Source organism: Tupaia chinensis, unplaced genomic scaffold (assembly GCF_000334495.1).
Source record: "Tupaia chinensis unplaced genomic scaffold, TupChi_1.0 Scaffold000147_1, whole genome shotgun sequence".
NCBI lineage: Eukaryota > Metazoa > Chordata > Mammalia > Scandentia > Tupaiidae > Tupaia > Tupaia belangeri.
In genome coordinates, this window is record NW_006159617.1 from 881957 (window position 1) to 892874 (window position 10918).

The 10918-nt window shown below is 39.2% G+C and overlaps 1 protein-coding gene across 1 annotated transcript in view; it reads left to right on the forward strand.

The window, feature by feature from the left end:
• The first annotated feature begins 5022 nt into the window (after window positions 1-5022).
• FRMD3 (FERM domain containing 3) overlaps window positions 5023-10918 on the forward strand; it is a 27829-nt gene continuing 21933 nt past the window's right edge. The window contains 1 exon segment of the mRNA XM_027770677.1: window positions 5023-5196. Within this exon segment, the coding sequence (XP_027626478.1) occupies window positions 5070-5196 (127 nt within the window). The 5' untranslated portion in view covers window positions 5023-5069.

Here is a 10918-nt window from a genome sequence, read left to right on the forward strand (position 1 = left end):
CTCTCTTTTTGCCACTCTTGTGAGCACATGCTCCTTCATGCAAAATTTAAAAAAAAATATAAACACTCCTCACTTAATGACCAAGTTCTGTTCCTATGAATACGTTGTTAAGTGAGTTGGTCAATAAATGAGGCATTTTTTCATTTATATATTTTTTATTATTATTCATACATTAAATTGCTACACATCATTTAGAATGTTAAGAGATTTTACCCAGCATGATATACACCTCAGTCTAGCCCAGTTAAGACCACCATAAATAAATGAGGTATTTAGAGGTGAATGTCTTGTGATATGTTGTGGCACCATAAGGTATATATTAATATTTCTCAACAGATATCACAGATACCACACTAGTATAATGTAATTCTTTTTTTAAAAAAAGAAGTTTTTGCCTTAGGGCATGTATGCTCACTAGAGGGAGAGAGACAGACAATGAGAGGGAAATTGAGAAATTGCCCCCCAGGGTATGACCATGCCACAATCCGTTCTTCATTCTCCTCATGGGATCTTGGGCGCACATGCACACATGTCCAGCATGATTTTCAAGTTTCCAGGTCCTGGACTCAAGCCACAGTTGACCATGTGGGAGTCCAACAACATAACCATTACACCATCTGCTGGCCCCTAGGATAATGTAATTCTGTTTGTATAAAAAACATACATCAGATAAGCACCAGAAAGCAACAAGACATACTACAACACAATAGCATAAATTCAGCATCATTGTTTTCATTTATTCTGACTACTATGAGTGCCCAATAAAATAGAGATTTATAGATGAAGTTTGTGGTCTTATGCTTCGTGTAGTGAATACTGTCCCACTGTGGGAATGAAACAAAAATTGAGAAAGGATATTCCCCTCACTGAAGAACTTGTCGTAAGTATGAGTGATTGGCCATTAAACAGGAAGGTCATTTAAGTGAGGAGTGGCTGTAATATAAACATGTTGAAGGAAGGAGGCATTTGGAACTGTGATGAGTTTTTGTTCCTGTTTTTACTATGATGAGATTTTAAGTTTGAGAATTAATGAAGAGTAACTATCCTGGTGGGAATAGAAATGAGGTGTGGTCATAGGTTTGTTTTAGGTTTCTCTTTTCCTCTAAAGTTTATTTATTTGTCTCATGAGAGTGAAAGGCAGAGAGGGAGAGGGAAAACACGGGCACTCTCAGCAGAATCCCAAGCTGTGCTCCTCCCCCAGCCTTTTCCAGCCAGCCGAGATCACAGGCATGTGTACATGTGCCCGGGGTGTATCAGTCGACCCTGGAACCAAATCCCCATTACCCGCTGGGGAGTGGCGTGTTACCCCTGCACCTCTCCGGCCCCCCCGTTTGAGGATTTTTACTTGCTTTCTGCTTTGTTCTCGGAAGGTCTGTTTGTTCTGAGTGAGCTGTCAGATTACATGTTGTTTTAACATGATGATAAGCTTAAAGATTTATCTATATCCCCTCCAAACAGGCTAAAGGGAGATTGCTTCAGTACTGAGCCCTGGCCTGATGCTTTGTAAGTGAGCCCTCATTGGTTATTTTGTTTTTCTTTTTTGTTTATTATGATCATAATCTTGTTTATATTACATTGACTCACATATAACCCCACAGTGGATTGCATTTCTTTTTCCAGAGGAATATCATGCATATCAGTCAAGACAAAAACATTATTTACCTCATCATCATCAAATACGTTTTTATCATTTTTTTCCAGATCATTATTATTCTCATTATTTTTTTAAACAGTCATTCACTATTTATCATTATGCTTGTAAAAATACTTTACCCAACATGAAATACTTCCTAGACCAGTCCAGTTGAGAATGTTATACATGATATCCTCAACAGGTAATAAACCATTTCTGTATCCCACTAATGTCATGCCTCTCTATCTGTTCTCTTGCTATCCTTCTCCACACTCCTCATTGATTGTTGAAATTCTTCATCTGTGTTACTATAAAGCAGCAGTTCAACCTGAACATTGATTTTCAGCATCTTAAAGATTTTCAGTATGTCTTCAGGAACCATGACTAATGAGAGATGCCTTAGTAGTTACCATTCCAGGATCCCACCTCTTGTCAGTCTTCTCTTTTATACATGGAGAATCTGCTCAGGATCAGATTCTGGGACCAGCAGTTAGTGTAATGGCTATGTCGCTGGACTCCCATGTAGTCGATCGCAGTTCAAGTCTTGGACCCAGTGGCTTAAACTCTTTCTGCCCAAAATCCTGAGAGGAGAATGGAGGAGAAGGGATTGTGGCGTGGCCGTTCCCCCTGGGGGGTGATTTCTCACTTTCTGTCTCTCTGTCTCTCTTTGTCTTTCTGGAGAGTGCAAGCGCCCTATAGCAAAAACCTCTCCAAACAAAACAAAACAAAACAAAACAAAACAGGATCAGATTCTAAGGGGAATTGCAAAGGGATGAAGATTTTGTGAGTTTTTGGATTAACAGTTTCAGATTTCAAGGTTTCAAATGTGAAACTTTGAAGTGTCAATTTTGAATCTGGACATTCGTTAATCTTTGTGAGAGTAGTCTGTGTCGTCTGTGTCGTCGCATACGTGGGACTGATAACCAGTGAGAGGGGAGAGAGAGCCCCTGTGAGGGCTCCAGGTGACCAACTTGAACTTCAGGTCATAGTGCCGTGTCCTTTTCTCTTTCAGATTAACTGTTCAGCCTTCTTTTCTTTTTCCCCTGTCTGCACTTTTACATAGGTGAGGTCACACTGTTTATATGAACGTGCTCTTTTTTTTTTTCTCCATTTAACTATATATTGCAAGTATTTTTTTAACATCACATAACTTCACTAAACATGAATTTTAATGTCTTTGCAATATCCTCATCACATTTTTAACCATTTTTCCACTGGAAATTTACTTTTTTTTCTTTTTTTTTGCTATAATAATGATACTCGAATGGACATCTTTATTCAAAAGTTTTTGTCAGCATTTCTAATTATGCTCTCAGGATAAATTCCTAAAAGTGGAATTTCTGGGTCAAAGAATAGCACATTTGAAAAACTCTATTTATTTTGCTAAGCTAACTCAGGTTGTATTCCCATAGTGAAGCAAAACAATGCAGAATTTCAGTTGACTGATCAGACTATAACCCTTCATTTCATTGGGCAAAAAAAAAAAGAATTTCTTTTAATTAGAAAATCATCTTTTGGTGGCAGTAACTACTTTAAAGTAGAAAAAACAGTTACATGCCTGACAGAATTAAATGGGGAATTTTTTTTCTCTTCTGCAAATCAGGATGAGAAAAATGTACCAGCAAAGAAATAAAACTGTAAGATTTTATCATAAGATTTTACTGTAAGATTTAAAATGTAAGATAATATGTGGGGCACAGTTACTAATCATTCAAAAATTTTTTCAAATATAGTGTGTCCTAAAAAAATGGAAAATGTTTCCTGAATGTGTATACTGAACATAAGCATATTGTATGCCTTAGAGGTACAAGTTGTGGGCAGGACTCGCAGAGCACTAAGAGTTAGGACGCCATGTTTGGCTCCTGCTTTTAAAACATTAACAACTCTCATCCTGTGTTTTTCCCCCCAGTGAATTTTAATTGGCTTCATCACTTACTGTGAACTTGGTCAGGTCAGTCACTTGCAGTAGGCTGTCGTTCTTTATCTATGAGGTGAAGGCTAGACTAGTGTTGTTTTGACACTGGGAATATTGCATGTAAGCAATAAACACTTTGTTTAGAACTAGACTGTCTCACTCAGCCATAAAAAACAACAGGACCCTGGCATTTGATAGAAAGTGATCGGATATGGAGGATCTATTGTGAATGAAGCAAGCCAGGATATGAAAGAAAGACATTGTAGGTATCCACTTAATATATACCGACTATCCACACTCTATGGTAGAGAGCAAAATATTGAAGGGCGTAAAAGCAGTGAAAATAGTTAACGAGGATAAGACAGTGTGGAATGGGGTGGGGGAGAAGAGAAGAGTATAGGGAAGGATAGCAAGAGAACAAATAGAGAGGCAGGACATTAGTGGGACACAGATATGGTTTATTACCTGTTGATGATGACATGTATAGTATTCTCAACTGGATTGGTCTGAGAAGTATTTCATGTTGGGTAAAGTCTTTTTACAAGTAAAATGAGAACTAGTGATTGACTGTTTAAAAAAAATTGGAATAATAATAATAATGATCCTGAAAAACAATGAAAAGATATTGGATGATGAAATGGAGATTTTAATGTCTCTGTATTGACTGCTAGCATGGTATTTCTTCTGGAAAAAGAAATGTAATACACTGTAAAGTTATATGTGATTCAATGTAATATAAACAAGATTATGATGATAATAAATAAATTAAAAACAACTGGATCCTCTCATGTGGAAGCCTCACAGGGCTGAACGCCCGAAACATGGCTGGTCAGAACTGAGACATGCTGTGCACGTGTCACACGCATGACCTCAAGGGGGTGGTTCTCAAAAGAATCTAAACTATTTTGTTAATATATTTTATACTATTACAGGTTGAGGTAGTATTTTGGATCTCTCAGCTTCAAATAAAACTTTAAAATTAATTGTATTTTTTTTAAAATTTTGAGAACTTTTTCTCCTTTAAAAAAGTGGCTTGCATTATGTTTTTATCGGATAGTTCTGATTTGAGACCTAGTAAAATCTGGGCTAATACTTTTTGAAAGAAATTAAAGTTTTTTGTTTTTTTTTTCCATTGTGAAGTTACCCTGTTGTCATCTAGTTCTCTGGGGGCATTTGAGTCTTAGGACACTGTACAACAAACGGAACTGGGGAGGGGTCTTCTGGTCTGTATGGCTTAGAAAGGGCTGAAGCAGGGAGGATGCATAATATTTCATTGCTTGTTAAAGGAGTGGAGAGTTTAAAAATAGCATAGTCTCCCTCCGCTCCACCCGAGGCTGATCCCTCATGAGTTATTTCTGTTGGCTGCATTAGGAACCTGACATTTGATTCATTCAGAGGGCCCTGCCTTGGTCCTTTAAAACAGAATGGACAGTTAGTGAAAGGTCAGAGCCGCTATGGCTGATGGTGGCTGCCCTGGGCCGTGACAGGCAGAGGAGACCGAGGGAGAGCAGGATATGCAGTATGGCCAAATGCTTAGTCAAGATCCAGACTCGACGAAGCCTCCACCTGCACATGGTGAACCACTGCAGCAGTAATGTGTTTGTCCGTCTGCTGAGACACAGCTCCAAGGTCACAGCTAAGAATGCAGGTACGTGCCCAGCCCCGGGCTGTCTTCTCCACCTGGAGGAGTACGTGGGCTGCTGGCTTGCTGCTCACTGCTGGCAACTGGGGACAGAGGCCAAGGGTAAACCTGGTGCAAGAGGTTTGCGGTAAGGATGAGAAGGGCGAGTGGGAAGGAGGAACATAGAGACAGACGGGCAGGGAGAAAAGCAAGCCGGTACAAAGGGGAAACCAGAGGGCTCATTCCCTTGTTTAAAACGACAGTATAAAGTTGTCATAAAGACACTACCTCCAGCAACCCCCAGTTAGGAGGGAGGCAAGCAGCGGCGGTATATTCCTCCAGATTGCTCAATAATGAGAGAAGATTATGAGAAGGCAAATTGGATGATCGAAACACGCTCCCTCTCTTTTCATGTTTCAGAGTCAGATCTCAGATCAGCTTGCTTTCCTTCATAGTCAAAGCAGGGCTTTACTAAAAGAAACTATTGGTTGAAGAATCGAGATCAGACTAGCATTGTGCCAGTTTTCTTTCTGTTGATAATATGATGTTTTATGTGTTATTTTATGGTCCTTGGGGGAAATAGGAATTTACGAAGTCTGAGTTTACAGCAGGAAAAAAGTTGCAGTTATATGAATCCATATGGGTTGTACTAACTGATTAAAAAGCAGCATAACCTGGGAAATGTCTGAAATTTATCTCATGCTCAAAGGTGGAACTGACTTCTGGGCAAATTGATTTGAAATTAATTGTATTTTTATGAGACATAAATAATGTATGTTGTGTTCTTATTGTAAATTATTTTTGAAAGTACAAATATGTGGAATATTTTTTCTTTCCTTTACCCCCATACTCCCAACAGCTGATTTGTAAACTATTGACATATAGGTTAGAGGGTATTTCTTACATGCATGGGATTATTATATACATATATTACTTTATACTTCTGCTTTCTTAACTTTGACCTGAAGGACTTTTCATATCAATACATATTAATCTGTATTTTTTTTTTAAACAATGGCTGAGTAATTTTATTTAGCTTAGAAATACTATGATTATTTTTTAAATAGATGTTTCCCATAGGGTATGTATGTTTGTCTGGAGAGAGACAGAGAGATATAGTGAGAGGGAAAGTGAGAACTCACCCACCGTGGGGGCTGGGGATGGCCACATCACGATCCTTTCTCCTTCCTTCTCCTCCTGGGATCTTGGGCACACATGCACACATGCCCGACATGATTTGCAAGCCACCAGGTCCGGGACTCGGCTGCAGTTGGCCATGTGGGAGTCCAGCGCCATAACCACTAGACTACCTGCTGGCCCCTAATATGATTTACTTAATTACCTTTTTTTGAATCTGTTATTTTCTATGCTTTGGTTATCGCAGACAGAGTGACAATGAATGTGCATATACTACAGGCATTTCTCTACAGTATGATAGAGTCTTAGAAAGCGTAATTTTTGGGTTGAAAGAGATGCAAATTTTAGCTTTTGATGAAATGGACAAATTATCCTCTAAAAAACATTCACTCGCCAATGAAGTGAGTATGAGAATGTCTACTTCCTCATGTAGTCCCTGACCTTGATGTACACAATCCCTTAAAGTTTTGCAAAATGGTCATTTTGATTTGTGTGTCCCTTATTAGTGAAGGAGAACATCTTTTGAAGTGGCGATTGTCCGCTTGCATTTCCCCTGAGAACTTCTCATGTGCTTACTTTGCCCACCAATGTTGTATTTTTGTCCTGTCCTTACAGACTGTAGGAATTCTTCTATAATACATATATTAATCCATTGTCCTTTTAACAAATGTTTCCATTTTCCCCTCCAAATTGGTTCTTGGTTTTTCGCCTATTTAAAAAAATTGTTTATTTCATTCCATTTGTTACTGTTATTATTATCATTATTATGAATTTGACCAGAGACAGAGAGAGAGAAAGGGAAAGTGAGAAAGCAAGCTGCCAGGTCTAGGATTTGACCCATGGTCAGCCATATGAGAGTCCAGCGCCTCAACCACCATGATACCTGCCGGCCCCAGGTTTTCACCATTTTTTAGTGTTAACTTTGTGACAGGTACTTTTTGTATTTACTGACAACTTTTGCACATGTACATCTTTTAAGTTTTGAATTAAATAAAGATATTTATTTCTTTAAATATTAACATATTCTAGGGCTTGTCTTTATTTTTATGTCAGTTTTCTTCACACTAAGATATTAAAAGCTGGGACCAGCAGTTAGTGTAATGGCTATGTCGCTGGGCTCCCACATGGTCGACCGCGGTTTGAGTCCTGGACCCGGTGGCTTAAACTCACGCTGGGCACGTGTGCGTGCATGCCCAAGATCCCGAGAGGAGAATGGAGGAGAAGGGATTGTGGCGTGACCATCCCCCCTGGGGGGTGATTTCTCGCTTTCTGTCGCTATGTCTCTCTCTGTCTGTCTGGTGAGCGCACGCGCCCTATAGCGAAAATCTCTCCAAAAAAAAAAAAAAAAAGATATTGAAAGTGCTTCCTGAGTTTTTTCCTTATAATTAATGTATTAGCTTGAATTATCAAACTACTTTGACCCACAGAAATGGCAATTTCATGTGGTATCTAATATTTGTTTTAGTCTAACCTTAAACAACTTTGGAATTTTTATGTATGTATCACAATAATAGCAATATAACTTTCTTCTGCAATTGGTTAGCAGTTTTTCAAAAAATTACCTATCATAAAGATATTTCCAATATATTCAAAGGTATGATTTTGAATGATGTATTTTAATATTCCTTTTCCATTATTAACTTTATTTTATTTTTTTTTTGGAGAGATTTTCGCTATAGGGCGCGTGCGCTCACCAGACAGACAGAGAGAGACATAGCGACAGAAAGCGAGAAATCACCCCCCAGGGGGGATGGTCACGCCACAATCCCTTCTCCTCCATTCTCCTCTCGGGATCTTGGGCACGCACGCACACACGCCTGGTGTGAGTTTTAAGCCACTGGGTCCGGGACACGAACCGCGGTTGACTACGTGGGAGTCCAGCGACATAGCCATTACGCTAACTGCTGGTTCCCCATTATTAACTTTCTTTTTGATATAGGGTAGGTATCAGGTGGATATCCTGCAGTGTTGTTTTTTTTTTTCCTAAAACTTTTTAGAGTGCTTTTTGACTTTATAGTAACATTAAGAGGAAGGTACAGAGATTTCCCAGATGTCCCCTGCCCCCACATGTGCATCCCCCACCAGAGTGGTACTTACCTTACAACTGATGTACTTACATTGACAAGCCATGCTTACCCAAGTTCATAGTTTACCTTAAGGTTCACCTTAGTGCTACACATTTTGTGAGTTTGGACAAATGTATAATGACAAGGTTCTCATCATTAGTATCATACAGAATAGTTTTACTGCTCTAAAAACCTTTTGTGTTCCACCTATTCATCTTCTCTCTACCCCCATTTCTTGGCAACCATTGATCTTTTAAAAAAATTTTTTGTAATTAAAAAAATATTTTAAAGAATTATTTGTTTAATTCTATTTATTATTGTTGTTGTTTTTAAATTGCTATAAGGCATGTGTTCATGAGACACACACACACACACACACACACACACACACACTCAGAGAAAGTAAGGAAGCAAATCACCAGGTCCAGGACTCGAACTGCGGTTGGCCATATGGGAGTCCAGCGTCTTAACCATCATGCCACCTGCTGGTCCCACTACTGTTCTTTTTATTGTTTCCATAGTCTTGCCTTTTCTGGAATGTCATAAAATTGGGATCATATAGTATGTGGCCTTTTCATAATGACTTCTTTTCCCTAGTATTATACATTTAAGATTCTTCCAAGCCTTTTCATGGCATTTCCTTTTAGCACTGAATAATATTCCATTGTCTTATGTATTCATCGCTTCTTTTTTGATCCAAAAATTTCTTGATTATTCATGTGCCCTTTCACCATTTGTCTTTTTTGAAAATGTGTTGAAATTTGTGTTGAAATAGCATTGAATTTTAGATTAATTAAAAGAGAGACAAACTTCAAAATAACAAGTCCTCCTGTTTGGGAATGTCTTATGTTTCTCCATTTATTGAGATCTTCTTTTGTATTACTCAGTTATGTTTGAACATTGTAGTCATGTAAGTTTTGCAAATTTCTTGTCATGGCTATTTCTGGATATTATATGACTTTTTAAGAAATATTTGCTAGAGAGCATGTGCACTGAAGAGCGAGACAGAGAGAAGGAAAGCGAGAAAGCACTCCCCATGGGGCATGGTCAGATGCAATCCCATCTTCTCCATCTCTCCCTTCTTTCGAGATTTTGGGTATGTACACATATTCCCAGCATGTTTTTCAAGCTGCTGAGTCTAGGGCTCAAATTGCATGGTTGGCCATGTGGGTTCCAGGTGCCCCAACCACTAGACCATGGACTGGCACTATACAGCTTTTTTAATTCGGCGGGTAGTTAACTATTCCTTTTTTTTTTTTTTAGAGGTTTTTGCTATAGGGCGCATGCGCTCGCCAGATAGAGAGAGACAGAGACAGAAAGCGAGAAATCACCCCCCAGGTGGCAGGGGGTATGGTCATCCCTTCTCCTCCATTCTCCTCTTAGGATCTTGAGCATGCACGCACATGCGCCCAGCGTGAGTTTACGCCACCGAGTCGGGGACATGAACCGCGGTCGACTATGTGGGAGTCCAGCAACATAGCCATTATACTAACTGCTGGTCCCACTATGTATTTTTATATTGTCTGCTCTTATGCAATAAACCACCTGCTTTCTTATATTGATCTTACCTTTGAACACCTTAATGAACTCTTACTAATTCTCTGGTTTATTTTGATAGCTCTTCTTTGTGGATAAACCTATCATCAGGAAATAGTGACAGTCTCATGCCTTCTTTCTAATCTACTTTTTCTTTTCTTTTGGGTCCTTATCATATTACATTATCTAGGGCCATCAGAGTAATACTGATGTGTAGTGAGAGTTTTTGGTAATCTTCCTTACCTTGGTGGAAATCCTTCTTATTTGCTGTTGCATTACTTATTATCACACATAGTAATGTCTTCAGTTCTCTACTAAGTATCTCAAGTTCCTGCCTTTCAGTAGATAAAAGTTTAATGGAGAAATTCACATTAAATTTGCAGCACAGTGCAATGATTGATTGTGGTGATAAAGAGATCCAGAAGGTGGTATGACAGCTGTGTCCATTAGGATGCCATCAGCAGTGAGTAATGCAGAATCCTCATTAACATTGGTTTAAATAATACAGTGATTTGTTATCCAAGACAAGTCCAGAGAGTCAGAGAGGATTCTTTCATTTCATCTCGCTACATGCTCTGCTCAGTTGGCCAGGCTTATCCTCAGAGCAGTTGCTGTCGGCAATATGGGATGGCTGCCAGAGTTTCTGCTGTCTCCTTCAGGCATAGCAGTGTCAAGAGATAGGATCAGTGATCTTCCAAAATGTTGTTCCTAGAAGCAAAACACCTTCCTAAGAGTCCTTACCTCCATACCCCACTGTCTCTCTCATCTCTTCAATATCTGTTGTCTGGGTTGGCTCATATGCCCATGTCTAAGCCACATGTGAGCACAAAACTGAAATGACATGCGTAAGTTGACTTACACATATTATCTAGGGAGAAATGCACAATAAGGCATCAACCATGGAAACTGTCAGCTAAGAAGTGTATCAGACTGGGAGTGGGGGGTAGGAGAGCCCTTCCGTAGGAGGCAACACATGTGAAGCATGAGTGAGCACCATCCAGATGGAGAAG